General features: G+C 41.8%; 1 protein-coding gene across 1 annotated transcript; it reads left to right on the plus strand.

Moving 5' to 3' along the window:
- The first annotated feature begins 20 nt into the window (after positions 1 to 20).
- LOC139411898 (kinetochore protein NDC80 homolog) lies at positions 21 to 15,520 on the plus strand. Its single transcript, XM_071158648.1, has 17 exons — positions 21 to 132; positions 8,119 to 8,214; positions 8,301 to 8,381; positions 8,604 to 8,730; positions 8,958 to 9,130; positions 9,248 to 9,350; positions 9,754 to 9,843; positions 9,926 to 10,019; positions 10,137 to 10,237; positions 11,750 to 11,894; positions 12,143 to 12,348; positions 12,502 to 12,654; positions 12,745 to 12,834; positions 12,932 to 13,024; positions 14,082 to 14,212; positions 14,736 to 14,838; positions 14,977 to 15,520. The coding sequence occupies exons 1-17, from the start codon at positions 125 to 127 to the stop codon at positions 15,103 to 15,105; spliced, it is 1,923 nt and encodes a 640-aa protein (XP_071014749.1). The 5' UTR covers positions 21 to 124; the 3' UTR covers positions 15,106 to 15,520.
- The last annotated feature ends 7,146 nt before the right edge of the window (positions 15,521 to 22,666 follow it).

Raw genomic sequence — 22,666 nt, forward strand, 5'->3', positions numbered from 1 at the left:
CCGTCGAAACTCATGTCGTCACTAGCGTCCGTTGTGCTTAAAGTTTTTGGCGGATTTTTTTGACTCGTTAGCTACCTACGTAAAAGCAACATTTTCTGAACGGATTATTTTACATTTATAGAAAATGGAAAGGTACGTATTTATTTGAAAGACGTCTCAATAGGTTGTTGCATCTAATTTATAGCTAGCAATAATTATTTGTAATGCCTCAGGCGAATTCTAACATTACCTAGCTAACGTTAGCTAGTTTGCTAAATTAGTTTATGCTTTACAAGTCTAGTAAGTACGTTAATTGTATATTTCCCCAGTGGAATGTCATTCGTTGAACAATATAGCTAGCTAACGTTATATCACAGGAAAAAAGTTAAGTATTTGCATGTGAAAGTGTCATGATGGTGTACATTTGCCGCACGAATGTCGACTGATCCGAATGTCGACTTTATGTTTTTGAGAACGTTAGGGGTAACGACCACATTAAAAATACCCAAATGCGAGACAACAGGAAGATTTTACAGGACCGTGTAGTTTTACAACAGGAAGATTTTACAGGACCGTGTAGTTTTAATGTCACATGCACAAGTACAGTGAAATGCTTTCATTGTAAGCTCTAACCCCCAACAAAGCAGTAATAAATAACTATGTAATACACCAAGTTGTCTTAAACACGGATATTGTTAGGCATAAGTTATCTAATAAACAAAAAAATTGGCCACGGCATCACTGTCAAGCGTGAATGATGATTATTCACGTTTTAGCAGCGGAATGTCTGAACTGCGTCTGCATGCTCATTTGATCTCCGTTTCATGAGAATTTGTATTTACTTGAATTACTGTTTCTTGAGCAGATAAGTGTTCAACTATACTGAACAAAAATATAAACGCAACTTGCAAAGATTTAACTAACTACAGTTAATATCTAACCTTTATTTAACTAGCCAAAAAGTAAATTGAAATTGAGTTGTGAGGCCGGTTGGATGTACTGCCAAATTCTCTAAAACTTTGTTGACATTCCTGCAGACAGTATTCCATTTGCATTCTCCCTCAAAACTTGATATCTGTGGCATTGTGTTGTGTGACAAAACGGCACATTTTTTTAGAGTGGCCATTTATTGTCCCCAGCACAAGGTGCACCTGTGTAATGATCATGCCGTTTAATCAGCTTTTTGATATGCCACACCTGTCAGGTGGATGGATTTTCTTGGCAAAGGAGAAAGCTTTATGTCCGTATGGAACATTTCTGCTATTTTATTTCAGCTCATTAAAATAATGGGACCTGCCTCCCGGGTGGCGCAGTGGTTAAGGGCGCTGTACTGCAGCGCCAGCTGTGCCATCAGAGTCCTGGGTTCGCGCCCAGGCTCTGTCGTAACCGGCCGCGACCGGGAGGTCCGTGGGGCGACGCACAATTGGCCTAGCGTCGCCCGGGTTAGGGAGGGCTTGGTCGGTAGGGGTGTCCTTGTCTCATCGCGCACCAGCGACTCCTGTGGCGGGCTGGGCGCAGTGTACGCTAGCCAAGGTGGCCAGGTGCACGGTGTTTCCTCCGGCGCATTGGTGCGGCTGACTTCCGGGTTGGATGTGCGCTGTGTTAAAGAAGCAGCGGCTTGGTTGGTTGTGTATCGGAGGACGCATGACTTTCAACCTTCGTCTCTCCCGAGCCCGTACGGGAGTTGTAGCGATGAGACAAGATAGTAGCTACTACAACAATTGGATACTACGAAATTGGGGAGAAAAAGGGGTAAAAATTCAACAAAAAAATAAAAAAATAATAATGGGACCTACACTACATGTTGCGTTTATATTTTTGTTCACTAAATATAAGCACATTCTTCCCAGTGGCGCACGCTGTTGAGCATTTGGCCGCATGATATGTGTATATATTTTTTTTTTTTACTCTTCAGCTAACGTCCTATGAGGTGATGCTTTTGGTGTAACAGTAATGCTATGCTATTATACTTGGTTATGTTATTTAGAATACAAATGAATCATTGTGATCTTCCAAGGCATTGATTCAGCTTTGATCTAAACTAGGGATTGTCAACTTCGATGGGGGTGGGGTCCTTTAGTGAGAGGTCTAATGCTTTTATATTTAATTCTGCCCTCTGAATTCATATTCATCATATTCATTATAATAAATAGGCCCATTAATACTATAGAAAAAGTCTATATACAGTGTGTGCAAATGAGGTAGGATAGGGGAGGTAAAGGCAATAACTAGGCCATAGTGGCAAAATAGTTACAATTTATCAGTTAAACACTGGGAGTGATAGATGTGCAGAAGATGAGTGTGCAAGTAGAGATACTGGGGTGCAAAGGAGCAAAATAAATAACAGTATGGGGATGAGATAGTTGGATGGGCTGTTTACAGGTGCAGTGATCTGTGAAACGCTCTGACAGCTGGTGCTTAAAGCTAGTGAGGGAGATATGAGTCTCCAGCTTCAGTGATTTTTGCAGTTCGTTCCAGTCATTGGCAGCAGAGAACTGTAAGGAAAGGCGGCTAAAGGAGGAATTGGCTTTGGGGGTAACCAGTGAAATATACCTGCTGGAGCACGTGCTATGGGTGGATGCTGCTATGGTGACCAGTGAGCTAAGGCGGGGCTTTACCTAGCAGAGACTTATAGATGACCTGGAGCCAGTGGGCTTGGTGACGAATATGAAGCGAGAGCCAGCCAACGAGAGCATACGGGTTGCAGTGGTGGGTAGTGTATGGGGCTTTGGGACAAAATGGATGGCATTGTGATAGACTGCATCCAATTTGCTGAGTAGTGTTGGAGGCTATTTTGTAAATGACATTGCCGAAGTCGAGGATCGGTAGTATGGTCAGTTTTACGAACGTATGTTTGGCAGCATGAGTGAAGGATGCTTTGTTGCGAAATAGGAAGCTGATTCTAGATTTAATTTTGGATTGGAGATGCTTAATGTGATTCTGGAAGGATAGTTTACAGTCTAACCAGACACCTAGGTATTTGTAGTTGTCCACATATTCTAAGTTAGAACCGTCCAGAGTGCTGGACGGGCGGGCAGGTGTGGGCAGCGATCGGTTGAAGAGCATGCATTTAGTTTTACTTGTATTTAAGAGCAGTTGGAGGCCACGGAAGGAGAGTTATGGCATTGAAGCTCGTCTGGAGGTTAGTTAACACAATGTCCAAAGAAGGGCCAGGAGTATACAGAATAGAGGTCGACCGACTATGATTTTTCAACACCGGCACCGATTATTGGAGGACCCAAAAAAGCCGATACCGATTAATCGGCCGTTTTTTTAAATATTTTTATATATATATATATATATATATACGCACACATTTTTATAATAATGACAATTGCAAAAATACTGAATGAAAAATGAACACTTGTTTTAACTTAATATAATACAGAAATAAAATCAATTTAGTCTCAAATAACATGAGAACATGTTAAAACGAACCACCAGCTTTCATGGGTCTTCAATATTCCCAGTTAAGAAGTTTTAGGTTGTAGTGCAGAAAGCAGAGCTTTTCTGCATGGTCCCGTCAGTCTGCTCCTCCGCTTATCATAAATGATTCCCACCTCACTAAACACTCTCTCGCTTGGGACTGAAGAAGGTGGGGGACAGAGAAACTTATTTGCCAGTGGAGTGAGTGATTGAAGTCTGTCCTCATTCTGCTTCCACCACTCCAAAGGGAAGCCGCTCTTTCTGTCAATGACAGGCTCTGTGAGGTAACGCTCCAACTCAATTTCAAAACTGCCCTAGACTTCAGCCCTGCGCTCTTGGCTTCCAAGGATTCTAGCGTAGAGGCTGTCCACCAGACTGGGTGGCTGATCTACCTGGTCTTCAGCCCTGCCCTCTTGGCTTCCAAGGATTCTAGCGTAGAGGCTGTCCACCAGACTGGGTGGCTGATCTACCTGGACTCTTTGTTTTTTTTGCACCTGGATCAGGGTCCTCCTCTTCACTCGTCCTTTCTGCTGTGGCTCTGGGATTTTGTTTCCTTAGTCGGTCAGACTCCTCTTTCAGCCACTCTTTTGCTTTCTCTAGTGCTGTCCCTGAGGTGAAGGCATAGCTCTTGTAATGTGGATCCAGGACAGTTGCCAGCACCAGGCACTTTGTCTCCTCGGCCTTGGAGAACCTCCTTGTCAGACTGTCCAACATGGTCTTCTGTAAGGTTTTCAATGCGTTGAGTAGAATAACCCTCCTGCTGTAGCATCAGCTTCAGCACCGACACACTGGGGATGATGTATGCTGCTGTAGAGTTGGGAGTGGCTCATCTCCAGTGTCACCTCCTCCATAGGTGCCAGAGTCTCAATTAGGTTAGAGACAATGTCCCACTGTGCAGCAGACAAACCGCTGATGTGTCCGTATTCACCTGCATACGCATTCAGTGCACGCCTCTGTTCAAACATCCTCTGCAACATGTGTAGTGTTGAGTTCCAGTGAGTTTGAACTGTTTGGATGATGCTGTGTTTGGGAAGGCCCACGCTCTTCCTGAATGGCCCTCCGCCTCTGTTTGGCCAGTACAGAATGGTCAAAGTGAGTTGCACAGCTCTTCAACATGACAATAATGTCTAGCACAGCTCTCTGACTGGATAGGCCATCATTGATTACAAGCTATAGGGTGTGTGCACTGCAGCTGAAGTCTGGAAGCTCTGCCAGTCTCATACCTTTCACCATGTTTGGCCCACTGTCCCTGAGGACCAGCGTAGTGCTGTGTGGATTTCCTAGTATTCCAACATGGTCAAAAACATCTCTCTGATGTAGTTTCCTGTGTGTGATCCATTCATAGTCTTGACATTCAGCACAACCTGCTTTCTTGTCCAAACATTGTCAATGAAATGTCCAGTAAGGCTCATCGGGGATTCTGTAGTGCCTGACCAGCAGTCCGTTGTGAATGCCATGTGTGGAGCGTTGACTGGTGCCACCAGATTCTTCACTTTCATCACAACTCTTTCATGTGTTTTATCTAGCATTTCTGTGCTAAATAATGTTTTGTCTTTGATCCTGTACCAGGGTTCAGCGAGAGTTATCAGCCGCTGAAAACCAACGTCAGACACCACTGTGAATGGCTGGTTGTCACACCACTGTGAATGGCTGGTTGTCACACCACTGTGAATGGCTGGTTGTCACACCACTGTGAATGGCTGGTTGTCAGTGGCAATCATCTCAATAATTGCTACATCCATCTTCTTGGCCCTTGGGTCTTTGTCCTGCCATTTTGCTTGTTTATTAAAATGTTGTACGATTGTAGCCTGCGATGTGTCATCAGTTTTTCCTTGTGAAGAATTTGCATTTGCTTTTTTCATCATTGCTTCCTTTTGGGCTTTTGGGTGGGTGTTCTTAAGGTGATTCCACAGGTTGGTGGTATTTTTGATTTAGCCGTTGCTGACCCCATGCTTACATCTTTTATCACAAGTAAGACACCTTGCTTTCCCTGGTGCCAATTCCATGTAATAGTCCCACACTGGTGCTCTGCTTTCCTCTGCCATCTGTAAAACACACACAGCTCTGAAGTGACAACGATACTGAAGAGTCTGCTTAGGAGACAAATACTCTCAACTGTTTGAATAAAAATAGAGTTTAAGTTACCTGTGATGAATGTTCAAAACAAAAACTGTAATTTCTATATGCAGGAAATCCTATTTTAATAATGGGCATGGTAAGAATTGACTACCGAAGTGCGAGTCATAATTCCCATGACACCTTCTAGAAAAATCTGAAAAGCGGTTCATTCATTCATTCCATAAGATATTTTTAGATTCACTTAACATAAGGTCTGTGTTTCGTGTAGGCTTACACCACCTTGCCAATTTTATAACTGTGTAGATATCCATAGTAGAGTTCGACCGATTATGATTTTTTCAACGCAGATACCGATTATTGGAGGACCAAAAAAGCTGATTACCGATTAATTGGACGATTATTATTATTTTTTTGTAATAATGACAATTACAACAATACTGAATGAACACTTATTTTAACTTAATATAATACATCAATCAAATACATTTAGCCTCAAGTAAATAATGAAACATGTTCAATTTGGTTTAAATAATGCAAAAACAAAGTGTCGGAGAAGAAAGTAAAAGTGCAATATGTGCTATGTAAGAAAGCTAACGTTTCAGTTCCTTGCTCAGAACATGAGAACATATGAAAGCTGGTGGTTCCTTTTAACATGAGTCTTCAATATTCTCAGGTAAGAAGTTTTAGGTTGTAGTTATTATTGACGCACAATTGGATGTTCTTATAGGCACTTTAGATTGCCAGTGTAACAGTATAGCTTCAACGCAACACAATGACAATTAGCGCGCGCTAACTAGCTGCAATTTTAATTCGTTTGAATAAGAATCATAAACAGTTTACACAACGCCTGTCTGCTGTTTGAATGAATGTTTACACGCCTGCCTACCACCGCTCAGTCAGATACTTAGATACTTGTATGCTCAGTCAGATACTTAGATACTTGTATGCTCAGTCAGATTATATGCAACGCAGGACACGCTAGATAATATCTAGTAATATCATCAACCATGTGTAGTTAACTAGTGATTATGATTGATTGTTTTTTTATAAGATAAGTTTAATGCTAGCTAGCAACTTACATTGGCTTACTGCATTCGCGTAACAGGCAGTCTCCTTGTGGAGTGCAACGAGAGAGAGGCAGGTTGTTATTGCGTTGGACTCGTTAACTGTATGGTTGCAAGATTGGATCCCCTGAGCTGACAAGGTGAAAATCAGTCGTTCTGCCCCTGAACAAGGCAGTTAACCCACCATTCCTAGGCCGTCATTGAAAATAAGAATGTGTTCTTAACTAACTTGCCTAGTTAAATAAAGGTATAAAAAACAAATATATATATATATATATCGGTACCCAAAAATACAGATTTCCGATTGTAATGAACTTGAAATCGGCCCTAATTAATCGGCCATTCCGATTAATCGGTCGACCTCTAATCCATAGGACAAGGTAACTCTGATCAATATTGTCTCCTCGTGGAGTGCAATGTAATCAGGTGGTTAGAGCGTTGGACTAGTTAACTGTAAGGTTGCAAGATTGAATCCCCGAGCTGACAAGGTAAAAATCTGTCGTTCTGCCCCTGAAAAGGGCAGTTAAGCCCGGCTGATTTGTAGGGGTCCAGATTTTGCAGCTCTTTCAGAACATCAGCTGACTAGATTTGGGAGAAGGAGAAATGGGGAAGGCTTGGGCGAGTTGCTGTGGGGTTTACAGTGTTGTTGACCGGGGTAGGGGTAGCCAGGGGGAAAGCATGGCCAGCCGTAGAAAAATGCTTATTGAAATTCTCAGTAGTAAATGTCAGTTGGCTTTTCATAGCCGATCATTGAGAGTATCTCTACCGCTCCTGCTGTCTCTAGAGAGTTGAAAACAGCAGGTCTGGGACAGGTGGCACATCCGGTGAACTGGTCAGGGTTCCATAACCACAGGCAGAACAGTTGAAACTGGAGCAGCAGCACGGCCAAGTGGACTGGGGACAGCAAGGAGTTATCAGGCCAGGCAGTCTTGAGGCATGGTCGTAGGGTTCAGGTCCTCCGAGAGAGAAAGAAAGGATTACAGAGAGCATACTTAAATTCACACAGGACACCGGATAAGACAGGAGAAATACTCCAGTTATAACAGACTGACCCTAGCCCCCGACAAAAACTACTGCAGCATAAATACTGGAGGCTGAGACAGGAGGGGTCAGGAGACACTGGCCCCATCCGATGATACCCCCAGACAGGGCCAAACAGGCCCTCTCTTACCGATGGCGGATATGATAACGGTTAGGCCTTGTGCAGGGCTGTTGACCGGGGTAGGGTTATCCAGGTGGAAAGCATGGCCAGCTGTAGAAAAATCCGTATTGAAATTCTCAATTATCGTGGATTTGATATGAACAGGACATGAATGTTTGGTTGTGGGACAAAGTGCCAAAATGCCTGACTGTCCCGCACAATCTGGGACTATGTCACCCTAGTAAGTGGGTGACCCATCTCAGTTCCGGCTAGTGTGCCCATCTTTCATTGTTCATATGAAGGCATTTGCAGTTAGTTGACTGGTTTGAGAAACATTTGCTATCCTATTTAAACATTAACTGTTCTGGCTATCCATGTATAGCCTACATGTATTTTTCTGCCTATGTCTTTTCTTCATTCTTTCACCAGGTCCAGGATGAACCGAGCATCCAGCAGTAGGCTCTCTGAGCTCCCTCAAAGAGTTGAAAGCAACAGAATGAGCATGGTTTATGCAACACCGCAGAGGTTAGTGTTCAAACGAACGTCAATGGAAGTTGCTTTATGGGATATGTATTTACTAATACAGTGAGCATATCAATATTTGTTCACAGCAAACAATCCTTCGGAAAGTTGAACATTCCTAAACCCCAGTCTGTCACATCCGAGAGAAGAACCAGCTTTTTTGGTAGTCGGTAAGTCCATACACCGACTAAAATACCATGGTACACCTAGTTCTCTATCACTGTCACCATGCGAGACAAAGACTATTCCTGTTAGTGAATCCATATGGTTGGGAGCCATTTCTCACTGCCAAGTTCAGTGGTTCCCAACTCCAGTCCTCGAGTCCCTCAGACAGTACAGGTTTTTATTGTAGCTCTGGACATGTTCACACTGCAGGCCTTACTGCTTTTCAGGACCAGTGGGGCTGGCATGGCTCGCAACAGCGCCTTTGGAGCCTTTGGGGGTGCAGAGAAGATGAAGGATCCCCGGCCCTTACACGATAAGGCCTATGTTCAGCAGTGCATCAGACAGTTGTGTGAGGTATGGATTTCTAATATACGCACATTTTTAAAACATAAATTTCACTGAACTTTTAAGTCTTTCAAGACCGGCCCAAATATTTATAAAGTATCTCAGAGTAGGAGTGCTGCTCTAGGATCAGTTGTCACTTTTACATCCTCATGAATAAGATTATATGACCTGGGGGGGTCTGGTCCTAGATCAGCACTCTTTGACAAAGGCACATCATTTCCCTCGTTCTCCTCTAGTTTCTGTCAGAGAAGGGCTTTCCGGGTTCAATGTCAGTCAAGTCTCTCCAGTCGCCCTCCACCAAGGAGTTCCTAAAGATCTTTGAGTTCATCTACTGCCTCCTGGACCCCACCTTCCAGATGCCCACCTCCAAAGTGGAGGAAGAGGTCCCCAGGATTCTCAAAGACTTGGGGTAAATAGTGGTTAGAGTGTTGGGCCAGTAATCGAATCGAATTGCTGTTTGCATCTGGTTTTTGTACGCTAGCCCATTCCTCATTCTATGATACTGACTGTATATTTCTGATGGCAGGTATCCATTTGTTCTCTCCAAAAGTTCCATGTACTCTGTGGGGGCACCACATACATGGCCACAGGTCTTGGGGGCTGTTGTCTGGCTCATCGATACTGTGAAGGTGGGTATTAGTACAGCAGAATACTACCTCATCTCTAAACTCATTAATAACATTAACTGTCTAAAGGAAGGTTTGAATAATGAGAGATGTTTATTAAAAAAATTTCATCAGGATCCCCATTAGCCGACGGCAATGGTGACCACTAGTCTTACTGGGCTTCGACATAACGAAATCCTTTACAATTGACATATTTAAAAACATTAACATGGATTGTGTGTGCATCTATTAGTTACACTTGTCAATACATGAACAACAAAGTTAGGTCACATGGGGCAGAGTCCTTGTGCCTATTTTTGAAACCAGGTTTGTTGTTCACTTGCGCCATGTAAGATGGGAGTTCCATGCAGTCGTGGCTCTGTATAATACTGTATGTTTCCTTGAATTTGTTCTGGTTGTTTTGCAGGTCTTTTGCTGTATGAGTGATCAGGACCTGCTCTTTGCGGATTTCTCTGACGGAAGCACTGAGATTGAGGACGGGGTTGAGTTCAACAAGGTACAGAAACAACTTAATCACAACAAAACCATTTAGGATGTTAGGTCTCTATTTGACCCTGCACTATCCCTTCCGTTTCTAGCTCTTTCTGGACTACACCGCTGAAACCTACAACAAGTTCATGCAAGGAGCGGATACGTTTGATGAAGAGGATGCAGATTATCTTGCTAAACTAAGTAAGCAGTGATGACAAAGTCATTGTTTTTAATTGTGAGTTGTGCCTTTTCCTTCCAAATGAACATATAAAAAATAACCAGCAACAAGCGCATAAAACGTCAACTTTATATTTACAGAGAGACTTTACAACGTTGACGAAGGGCTTCTCGCATCCATGGAGGAGAAGTACAGGATTCTGAGTGGTGAGGTTGAACGACTGGAGAAGGAAAGTCAAACGGTTCGTCCTTTTAATCTAAGGTCTGTATATACAGTGCAGTCTGAAAATATTCCACATTTTGTTATGTTACAGCCTAATTATCAAATGTATAAAATATTTTCCCTCATCAACTTACACACAATACCCCATAATGACAAAGATAAACATTTTTATGTGTTAACTTGGACTCCAAGTTGTGGTAAATTGGACATGATTTGGTAAGGCATACACCTGTCTATATAAGGTCCCACAGTTGACAGATCAAAAATCAAGTCATGAGGTTGAAGGAATTGTCTGTCAAGCACCGAGACAGGATTGTGTCGAGGCACAGATCTGGAGAAGCGTACCAAAAAATTCAGTGGCCTCCATAATTCTTAAATGGAAGACACAAAGACTCTTCCTAGAGCTTGCTGCCCTGCCAAAATGAGCGATCGGGGGAGAAGGGCCTTGGTCCAGAGTTCCTCTGTGGAGATGGGTGAACCTTCCAGAAGAACACTCATCTCTGCAGCACTCCACCAATCAGGCCTTTATGGTAGAGTGGCCAGATGGAAGCCACTCGTCAGTAAAAGGCACATGACAGCCCGCTTGGAGTTTGCCAAAAGGCACCTAAAGGACTCTGACCATGAGAACCAAGATTCTCTGGTCTGATGAAACCAAGATCTGAAATCTTTGACCTGAATGCCAAGCGTCACGTCTGGAGGAAACCTGGCACTATCACTACTGTGAAGCATGGTGATGGCAGCATCATGCTGTGGGGATGTTTTTCAGCGGCAGGGACTGGGAGACTAGTCAGGATCGAGGGAAAGATGAACGGAGAAAAGTACAGAGAGGTCCTTGCTGAAAACCTGTTCAGGACCTCAGACGAAGATTCACCTTCCAACAGGACAACAAGCACACAGCCAAGGCAACGCAGGAGTGGCTTTGGGCAACACGTCTCTGAATATTCTTGAGTTGCCCTGACAGAGCCCGGACTTGAACCCGATAGAACATCTCTGGAGAGACCTGAAAATAGATGTGCAGTGATGGTCCCCATCCAACCTGACAGAGCTTAAGATGATCTGCAGAGAAGAATAGGAGAAACTCCCCAAATAGATTTGTGCCAAGCTTGTAGTGTCATACCCAAGAAGTCTCAAGGCTGTAATTGCTGCCAAAGGTGCTTCAACAAAGTACTGAGTAAAGGGTCAGAATACTTATGTAAATGTGATATTTTGGTTTTTTATTTTGCAAAAATTTGCTACAATTGATAGAAATTGTGTTTGCTTTGTCATTACGGGGTGTTGTGTGCATTTTGATGAGGGTGAAAAATCACAATTGAATCTATTCTTGAATGGAACAAATGTGGCAAAAGTCAAGTGGTCTGAATACTTTCCGAATGCACTGTATTTATAGATTTCTATATTATTTATAGAAGTTCTGCGACTGAATATTGTACACATCTCACCTAGTTTAAGCAGTCTGTAAACGTGCCAGTTACGTTTGAACAGAGCCATTTGATTCACGATATTTCTAACCATGTTATTCACTTTGGAGCAGGACCGATTGATGGTCAAAAGAACGGAGAAAGTCAAACTTCAGACAGACCTGCAGAAGCTGCAGAGTTATCGCAGTAACCTGGAGTCTTTTAAAGCCAACCTGGAGAACAAAGCCTCTGGATTGGCCGAGGAGCTGGAAGCATCGGGTAAAAAAAACCATGACCAAACATTGCTACTCTCGTGGTTTAGCTGGTCTTGCGGTATTGATGCAGCCTTCCTGGACACTTTTCTCTTTCTAAAGTGTCTGCATATGTGGTCTACTGCCCTTTGACACATCTCTCTATTTGTCCCCACTTCCTCTCATTCCCTGTTTAAACGAAATGTGAAAATCCATTAAAATATACCTTTTTTTAAATTGCTACTCCTGGAAATCCTGAAACGTTGTCCTGTGTAGGACTGCAAGTGGAGACCCTAAAACAGGAGGAGTCCCGGCTCCAACACATCTTGTCCACCCAGAAGTTCACTCCCGCAGACATTGAGAGGATCAACTGGGAGAAGAGGGAGCTGCAGCAGACCATCAACAGCCTGAGCAAGAGCCTGGAGCAGGCCGAGCAGCACATGTGGAACGAGGAGATCGCTCTGGCCAAGGCCAAGGAGACGGTAAGGAATAGGATGCTGGCCTGATACGACTGCATTCTATACTCATCTGTCTGATAAATAAAGGTTCAATAAGTCATTTATTTTTAAATGACTAGCTAGCTATGAGCCAGTGCTGAACAGTCTTCTCAGTCTTAACCTCTGCTAATGATTTAGGCCGAAGTGAAGCTGGCCGAGTACCACAAGCTTGCCCGCAAACTGAAGCTCATCCCTGTGTCTGCCGAGAACGCATGCGGCCACGACTTTGAGATCAGGACCTCCACAGAATACGGACCGTCCACCATGGTTCAATGCAGAACACAAATTCAAGTATGGCGATTTAGTTCTCATCGAACAATCGCTTTATTACAACAGGTGTGTGTTGTTTCTGGACCTAATTCTGTGGCTTATTCTCTACAGCAACTACTGAGGAAACTGATCACTGATGTGGACGAGGAGTGTAGTCGACTGACAGACATGAAACTAAGCCTGGAGGAGTCCATAGAACAGGTACCGAGACATTTCACTGTGTTTCTTAGAAGTCCGACGGTTTTGTCCCATTTTTTGGGTGTTTTTTTCTTAAACATGGGTCTTTTTTCTCTTTGAGGTGAATTCCAATATTTCAGATAAAGCGAATGACTTGAAACAACTGAGAGAGCAAATCCGTAGGCTCGACGAGCAGCTCGAACAAGACATGCAGGTGGGTTATATTTTCAATATTACAAATGTTTGAATATTGTATACAGGAACCCATCTGAAATATTGCTTCACAGGCCAGTCATTTATTGATCAGGAAGTGGTGTCAAAGTGAATCATTGGTCCATCCAAGGTTTTCCTAGACAGCTCATTGTCTTATAAGGACCATCATGGAACCAGCTTTTCTTGTTCTCCTCAATTATTTAAATGTATTGTATCTACATCTGTGGTTAAATTGTGTTTTTGATCATTTAGGGTTTCTGGGATGTTGATTTTGACTTCAGCCATCACCAATCTTCCAAAGCACTTCATGGCTAAAGACGAGAGTGCTACGGGTCGGTAGTCATTTAGCCAGGTTTACCATAGTGTTCTTGGGCACAGGCACTATGGTGGTCTGCTTAAAACATGTTGGTATTACAGACTCGGACAGGGAGAGGTTGAACATGTCAGTGAAGACACATGCTAGTTGGTCAGCGCATGCTTGCAGTACACGTCCTGGTAATCCGTCTGGCCCTGCGGCCTTGTGAATGTTTTTTAAGGGTCTTACTCACATCGGCTGCGGAGAGTGTGATCACACAGTCTTCTGGTACAGCTGGTGCTCTGATGCATGTTTCAGTGTTATTTGCCTCGAAGGGAGCATAGAAGTAGTTTAGCTCGCCTGGTAGGCTCATGTCACTGGGCAGCTCTCGGCTGTGCTTCCCTTTGTAGTCTGTAATGGTTTGCAAGCCCTGCCACATCCGACGAGCGTCAGAGCCGGTGTAGTAAGACTCAATCTTGTATTGCCTGTTTGATGGTTCGTCGGAGGGCATAGCGGGATTTCTTATAAGTTTCCAGGTTAGAGTCCCACTCCTTGAAAGTAGCAGCTCTAGCCGTTAGCTCAGTGCGGGTGCTGCCTGTAATCCATGGTTTCTGGTTGGGGTATGTACGTACGGTCACTGTGAGGACGACGTCATCGATGCACTTATTGATGAAGCCATTTATTTTAAATGTATTGTTTCCACATCTGTGGTTAAATTGTGTTTTTTATCATCCCTCTCTCTGTGGTGTGTGTGTGTGTGTAGGACATTGCCCATGAGGAGCAGAAGTGGTCTACTGAGATGGAGTCTGTGGAGACCCACCGCAAGCTGCTGGAGAAGAAGGTGACCCTGGGCTATGATGAGTCTGTGGAGCAGCTGAAAGCTGCACAGCAACAGTGAGTAGTGCTCCTTCTACCAATTATTTTGGACCAAATCACAATGGTGAGGGCTACAGGGCTTAGTTTCAAGTTTTATTGTCACGGGCACAACTACCGTGAAATGCCTTTCTTTCCTGACTGACATTGCAGTAATCAATATCAGTAGTAAAAATATTATACTAATGTAAAGTAGGAAAAAAACACACGAGAAATAGAACCATGAATAACATGAGACAGTAAATAAGCTACTGTTTATATACAGGGTCAGTTCCAATACCATATTTTACAATGTGCAGAGATACAAGGGTTAAACTAGCTTCCTGTCCAAGGGGTGTGCTTGTACATCAAGCTGCCTCACACAACAAAAACAGGAGATATGCTCCTGCCCTATGAGCCGTTCTGACCCGGACAATGATACTTTATTTGCGTACGGTATGTTTAGGGCTTTACAATTATTTCACAACCACATGAAGTTTGTTTTCATTGTTCATATCTAAAAATAGACCCCCACCACCACAGTATTTGTCTTTCTACTCCACAGGTACCATCTTGTCCTGCAAGAAACCAATGAGGAGCGGCGGACTGTGGTTAACAACCTTGCCAGTGTGTTAACCACGGCTGCCAACCACCTGTCCATTGTAGAGGTCTGTCTCCATCTTGCCCCTAACCTGCCCCTAATATTTATTTTTATTCCTTGCCTTGATATTCCTTTTTACAATAACAACTTGATTTGACAACGACTGTCTTTCTGAGCCTGAAATTCACATTGTGATCATTTCCAGAAATTCTTAGAGGATCAACACAAGCGAGTAGACAGGGTGTACGCGGAAGCTTCCCGGGAGGACGAGGTGGACATTCAGAAGATGAAGGACATTATGGAGAGCTTCATCGCTAAAGTAAATAGCATGTAGTTCCATGCTTTACTATAAAAGCTGACATGAGCTCTAACTCTTTACTTGGTTATTCCATTCATTCCATTGGAACCATCCCAGCGGGCAAAACTTGGTTTAGTGACGTTGTGACAACAGAACCTAGTTGAAATGACATCATTGACAACCAGTTTTGCCTGTTGGGATGAGTGCAGCTTTTCTTCTCTTCTAAGTGACGTCTTTACTGACCACGGTGAGCAGAACATCAGTTCCAAAGGGCCTTCTGCAGTTTCCCTGGTCACTGCTCTAAATCATTGGGAACTTGTGAGACCAGATGGGAAGACTGTATTGGGTGCTGGTAGAAAACATGTTTCAATAGGAGTTTAGCTTTGTTCAAGTACCCCTGGGTTAGAAAATGGGTGTTCTGTTAAACCTAAATAAAAAGTATTTTATTGTTGTCTTGTGTTTCTTATCTGTCTAGCCACTAGAGGGCAGTGTAAGGCTACATTTACATTAGAGCAGTTTCTGGTCGGCTGGAATATTTTTAAAATTTAACCTTAATTTAACTTGGAAAGTCAGTTAAGAACAAATTCTTATTTTCCAATGACAGCCTACCGGAGAACAGTGGCTGAACTGCCCTTTTCAGGGCAGAATGACAGATTTGTAGCTTGTCAGCTCGTGGATTCGTTCCAGCAACCTTTTGTTTACTGGCCCAACTCTCTAACCACTAAGCTACCTGCCGCCAAATATACACTACCGTTCAAAAGTTTGGGGTCACTTAGAAATGTATTTGTTTTTGAAAGAAAAGCAACAAAAAAATGTCAATTTAAAATAATATAAAATGTATCAGAAATCCAGTGTAGGCATTGTTAATGTTGTAAATTACTTTTGTCGCAGGAAACAGTTGGTATTTTATGGAATATCTACATAGGCGTACAAGAGGCCCATTATCAGCAACCATCACTTCCAGTCTCAGTGAAGAGGTGACTCTGGGATGCTGGCCTTCTCGGCAGTGTTCCTCTGTCCATAGTCTGGGTTCTTTTGCCCGTCTTAATCTTTTATTTTTATTAGCCAGTCTGAGATGTGGCTTTTTCTTTGCTACTCTGCCTAGAAGGCCAGCATCCCGGAGTCGCCTCTTCACTGTTGATGTTGAGACTGGTGTTTTGTGGGTACGATTTAATGAAGCTGCCAGTTGAGGACTTGTAAGGTGTCTGTTTCTCAAACTAGACACTGATGTACTTGTCCTCTTGCTCAGTTGTGCACCGGGGCCTCCCACTCCTCTTTCTATTCTGGTTACAGGCAGTTTGCGCTGTTCTGTGAAGGGAGTAGTACACAGCGTTGTACCAGATTTTCAGTTTCTTGGCAATTTCTCGCACGCCTATGTAGATATTCCATAAAAATACGCTGTTTCCAGCTACAAGTCATTAACCATGTCTACACTGTATTTATGATCAATGTATGTTATTTTAATGGACCAAAAACAAGGACATTTCTAAGTGACCAAAAACAAGGACATTTCTAAGTGACCCCAAACTTTTGAATGGTAGTGTATATTATGGTTATTTGTTTTTCGCTGCAGTTTGTGATGCTTTAAATAAAGATATGTATCCCCATGTCCTGTCTTTACTATCATTAAATTGAAGACTTAGTTTTTTATCAAAGCATTTATCTCTGTAATTAGTATTAAGCAATCAAACTGATTAATCATATAACTGTCATTAACTAGGAAGTCGGGGCACCAAGGAAAATGTTCAGATTAAAGTGATAATTTCCTAAACTAACTTTTTAGATATTTTCATATCTGAGACATCGTCTTCTGGTTAATGACTTATTTACTTTACCTCATGTTAGTCTCATTCCAAACGTCGTAAATTGTTGGTTATTTGCACGAACCCAGTCTTCACTATGAGTCATCCATACATCAATTGAATCCTACAGACGAAGAACCATATATGTGACAATTTTTCCATTTTAAGATAATCAGTTATTTTTATATTATTAATTGTGTGTACCACATTAGGTGTTTTATGGTTGACAAATAATTCACCATACCCATATCTTCCAACAACAATTTATATTTATTTGTTATTTCAAAAAATATTTTTTTTATTGCCGTTTTAATTTTTAGAATGTGGAAGAACAGTATATCTCCAGTGATGATTTCAGTTTGTGGAAGAACAGTGTGACATTTTGCATGACTCTTGTAAGATGTCCTGTTTTAACACCTGATATGATGTTTTAAGTACTTTCAAGTACAGACGCCCTTCATGTAAATAACTTAAATGCAATATGCAGTTCATTCATTTGTATGGAGGTTCATTTAAAGGTGGTCTATCAACTTTAGCAATGATGACTTTTCTTAAAAGTTGAGTCATGAAATCTTAGTCTCATTTAAAATGAAGCCCTCAATGTGAACATACCATAGAACTACAAAACACTCCCAATCTATACAGAGAATGAGTTTGTATTGCACCATTGTGTAACACAGCACTTTTAGAGTTAACGTTAATGTACGTATCATTACTGTCAAAGTTAAACTATGCAAGTGTTCAATATAGCTATTGTAATAATAGGCGTTTTGTCTTATTTCTAACCTGTTCTAAGCCGGAGAGAATCAACGCTTGTTGTTTCTCGTATGGGGCAGTGTAGAAACTGTTGAACAGATGCCGCTTGCGCTCATCAGTCACTTTCCACACTCCTTTCTGCACGTCGTGGAACACGCTCTTCCCTGCAGGATACAGTGTAACTAGCTACTGTAGCCATGTCGAATCATCCGGTGGACGGAGAAAAAGTAGCTAGCTATGTTTCTTCTATAATCTAGCAATAACATTTGTAACGATAATGAATGAGTTAGTAGCCAACGAACTTTAGCTAATATGTTTTCTCTATAGTTACAAATTAGACAACCCACAACATACATGTTAGTTACTGTACTCTATAGCTAGCTAGCTTGATTGTTTGATATACGGTTCTTCCACATACCTTTTTTGGACAGCTTTTCCCAGTTTTTTTCTTGACCCTTACGATTTGTATAGGGTTTTCCCGCATCCCGTAAGATCTTCCTTTGCCTGTCTTTCCATTCTTTTAGTTTTGTTTTACGTTTCTTTCCCACATTTCTGCGATTTTCATCAGCAACAGAAAGGTTGTGCGCTTGTCCGTCCATTCTGAGTGGTGCACATAAACGGTTATTCCACGAGAGCCTATCTTTAAATTTAAAATTATTGTTAATTAGCGCGTGGAAAGCTTGTGAAACCGGTTCACTATAGAAAAAGGGTGTCCAATAATGATTGTTCATGTATATCTCATTTTTTTTGTAAATGTCACATATATGGTTCTTCGTCTGTAGGATTCAATTGTCTTAAATCATTTATTTATTACTAACTAAGTAATTCACAGAAATGCATAAACAAACAGTAAATATGGTTACAAGAAATGATGGGAGAATGTGACCTCTTGGGCTAAATCGGAATCGCGGCTTGGTGGACAAAAGGGAAGTGGTGGTCGACCAAGAAGTCACTACAGAGTTAATAATTATAACAATAGAAATGCTCATCCTTTACATGAACGCTCACTCATTCGGGAACAATTGCAATCAATATATATATTTACTCTCAGTGTGTCGTCTTGATCGCTGGTGAAAAGTTTGTTTCTTTTGTACAATTGTCCATCGCTCCCTCTGTTGTTAGAGTGAATTGTTCAGAGTGACATTCATTCGTTATAGAATGGATGTTTCGGCGGTTGTCGTTCTTCGCGTTCAATGATACCGAATTCCTAGCTGCAGACTAGTAATTCATATCAAAGACTTGTTCTTATTCTGTCGGTATCGACAGTCTAAGAGTTTAACCACGTGGTATGGTTAAAAGATTCAGCAATGGTCTGCAACCTTTGTACTCCCGTGATTAAGAGAAACATGGTCTGACTGAGAATTTCTCAAAGTTGTGTTTTATTCGGAATTGCAGAAAAGGGTCTGTCCCAGGATGTCTGACCCTAACTGGGCTCAGGGGCGTTCCTCTGATTTAGTTAAACTCAAAAGGGAATTGGAGTTTCCTTCATTAAACAGTCCAAAATCACATTACACAATTTTACAAACAGTATCATACTCACTCATTCATCTTATACAATAATTAGATGTAAACCTCATATCTGAGGCTATTATATAAACAGCGTTATGGAAATGTGGTCACACCGTCTCCCACGAGCTTCACCAAGTTGTAACAAACGGACCAGTTCGTAGCTGGATTCTTCACCGATCTTTTATACCTTGTCCGGAACATGAAATTTGTTCGGACCTCAAGTTCTGTGAGGTGGAAGAAATTCCTTGTTCTCTATGAAAAATCACTCTGTCTCTTATACTGTGTGGCCATGAGGCAGGGTCTTCTCCTCAGGAATTTACGACCTCTCTGACTACAGCAGTCTGGTTGTAGAAGCAGAGAGCGGGGGATGGCGCTCGCTGTATCCAAAGAGGTCAACGTCATGACACCCAGTATTTCCATGTTTGTTGGTTTTTTGCCAGTCATGCTTATTACCCACTCATAACCCACTCGTTACCCACTCATAACAACAGTGTCTAGTCCATGCAATGTAAACTACGGCCTAAATAGTTTCTGTTGGTTTGTACCTACATTTACTTCTTCCTTTTAGACTCACATACTCAGTCATAGACGTACTCTAGGCTGCACCACATAATGAAATGGAACAGGACTATTATTTTGGGTCGCTGTGGTGTATTCCCTAGAAATCAACATTTGTAATTTTTACAAAACGTTTTGCTACGATGTGCACTAACGAAAACAACCCTGCTCTCTGATACCTTTGCATGTGGTAAGTTCATCATTGTCTGCAGACATCTCAAGAAGACCACGCCACTGATGAGTCAATTGTTAAACCCCCATTACGACGGTTAGCTATGCCTCTGAGTAGAGCACTCTTTAAAAAACACACACATATATATATATATATATACACACAATATATGGTCCTCTGTGTTAGCAATGCCAAAGCCTATTTCTGGTCCCAGTCCGTCCCTGCCTGTAGTCTTCATTAAACTACAGCAACAAGGTCCAATGCCCTCCAACTCCACTCAACTATGGATTCTAGTGGGTTGTAGTAAATTCAGACTCCATTGTTGGTGGCACTAATATCACTCCATAACCAACTTTCTGATGTTACAAATTTGATTAAGGACTGTCCTGTGTACAATCCTTTATGTCTGCAGTGGTGTCAAGTACTGAAGTAAAAATATGTTAAAAGTTGTAACGGCTGTTTGAAGAAGAGGACCAAGGTGCAGCGTCGTACGTGTTCATGATTTTTAATAAAAATAAATAACAAACAAAACAGTCTACCCACAAAACACAAGTGGGAAAAGGCTACCTAAGTATGGTTCTCAATCAGAGACAACGATAGACAGCTGCCTCTGATTGACAACCACACAGAAATAGAAAACATAGAATGCCCACCCCAACTCACGCCCTGACCAAACCAAAATAGAGACATAAAAAGGATCTCTAAGGTCAGGTTGTGACAAAATAACTGCTTATGTTGTTTTTTGGGGGTACGTGTACTTTACTATTTATATTTTTTACAACTTTTACTTCGCTTCATTCCTTAAGAAAATAATGTACTTTTTACTCCATACATTTTCCCTGACTAAGTTCTCGTTACAGTTTGAATGGTTAGCAGGAAAGGAAAATGGTCCAATTCACACACTTATCAAGAGAACCTCCCTACAGCCTCTGATCTGGCGGACTCACTAAACACACATGCTTGGTTTGTAAATGATGTCTGTGTTGGAGTATGACCCAAGCTAAAAAAAAAACAACAAGAAAATGGTGCAGTCTGGTATGCTCTATATAAGGAATTTAAAATATGTTTTTTACTTTTGATACTTAAGTACATTTTAGCAATTCATTTACTAAAGCATACTTACTTTTGATAGTATATTTCAAACCAATTACTTTAACTCAAGTTGTATTTTACTGGGTGACACACTTTACTTGAGTCATATTCTGTTAAGTTATCTTCACTTTTACTCAAGATTGACAATTGGGCAGTTTTTCCACCACTGCCACTCTGGTTAATGACGTGAAGCTCATCAAAACACCAAGGATCTCAGTGAGTCATCCCATACGGCAGGCTGTTTCAGCTGCTGTATCTGGTGCCCATTAAGAAAGATAATGACACGTGCATGACTCACTCTTGCATTCACACTTCAGCCAACATAACATACAGCCCAGGTCGGTGTCGTTGTCTGAACAACATGGGGTTGGGTTTCTAATCTGTTACCTACTTACCTGCCTGGGATGTGGTTCAGTGGGAGTAGCTTAATGTGAGGCAGTACAGAAATGGGACTGGCTATATAGCAGACGATCCTGTCCATCTGTAGACTGGTCTAAATCAGGCATTTTGCACTAAAATGATAATTGTTTGGCTAATAATGGGGTCTTCAAGGCCCATTTCTGGTCCCAGTCCGTCTCTGACTGTATGGCTATCTCTGAATGTTAATATTACAGCCTATGTTGTCGTCAGTATAGGCCCGTTGTACTGAGCGTTATACTAAATATGTAGTATTACCCAACATATGATATTTCTTATTTATATATGTATAGATATTTATTATAATACATCTCATAGTATTGGAGGTTGAATAGATGCTTTGCATAAGGTGCTGTTGGTTGGTAAATAATGTCATATGCTGTTACAACTGTAGCCAACATACCTCATCCTGTAGGAAGGAGAGATGCTCTGGGATACACCCCTTGTTGTGTTCTTCCTGTAGGAAGGAGAGATGCTCTGGGATACACCCCTTGTTGTGTTCTTCCTGTAGGAAGGAGAGATGCTCTGGGATACACCCCTTGTTGTGTTCTTCCTGTAGGAAGGAGAGATGCTCTGGGATACACCCCTATGTAGGCTGCTGCCTACATACATACTTGAAATCATTGGCCACTTTAATAAATGGATCACCAGTCATTTTAATAATGCCACTTTAATAATGTTTACATATCTTGCATTACTCATCTCATATGTATATACAGTATTTTATACTATCTATTGCATCTTGCCTATGCCGCTCTGTCATTGCTCATCCATATATTTATATGTATATATTCTTATTCCATTCCTTTACTTAGATTTGTGTGTATTAAGTATTTGTTGTGGAATTGTTAGATATTGCTGCACTGTCAGAACTAGAAGCACAAGCATTTTTCTACACTCACACTAACATCTGCTAACCATTACCTCTCCTGACATGATTTATGAATTAGTTCACTGTTTGCACTGTAGACATTCTAATAAACGCGATCAGAATTACATCAAGTTGCCTCCCAGAAAGACCATCACGCAAAAGCTTAGTGATCTTTCTATGTTGTCATCCTATCCTGCCACACTGATTCCAGACCTGCTCTCTTATTTGTACATAGAGGTTATGGGGAGGGCCAGTGGGGTATGTAACTGATCTTGACACAGGTCTTGGTAGTGGTGGTCAGCTAGTGAAGAGGTCCCTACATAATCACGTCACTTAGCCTAGTCTAGTCCTTTCCCTACTGAATTTGAATAGTGGGAAAGCCATATAAACAAATGATAAGAAAAGGTAGCCTACATGGAT

Source organism: Oncorhynchus clarkii, chromosome 6 (assembly GCF_045791955.1).
Source record: "Oncorhynchus clarkii lewisi isolate Uvic-CL-2024 chromosome 6, UVic_Ocla_1.0, whole genome shotgun sequence".
Classification (NCBI taxonomy): Eukaryota; Metazoa; Chordata; class Actinopteri; order Salmoniformes; family Salmonidae; genus Oncorhynchus; species Oncorhynchus clarkii.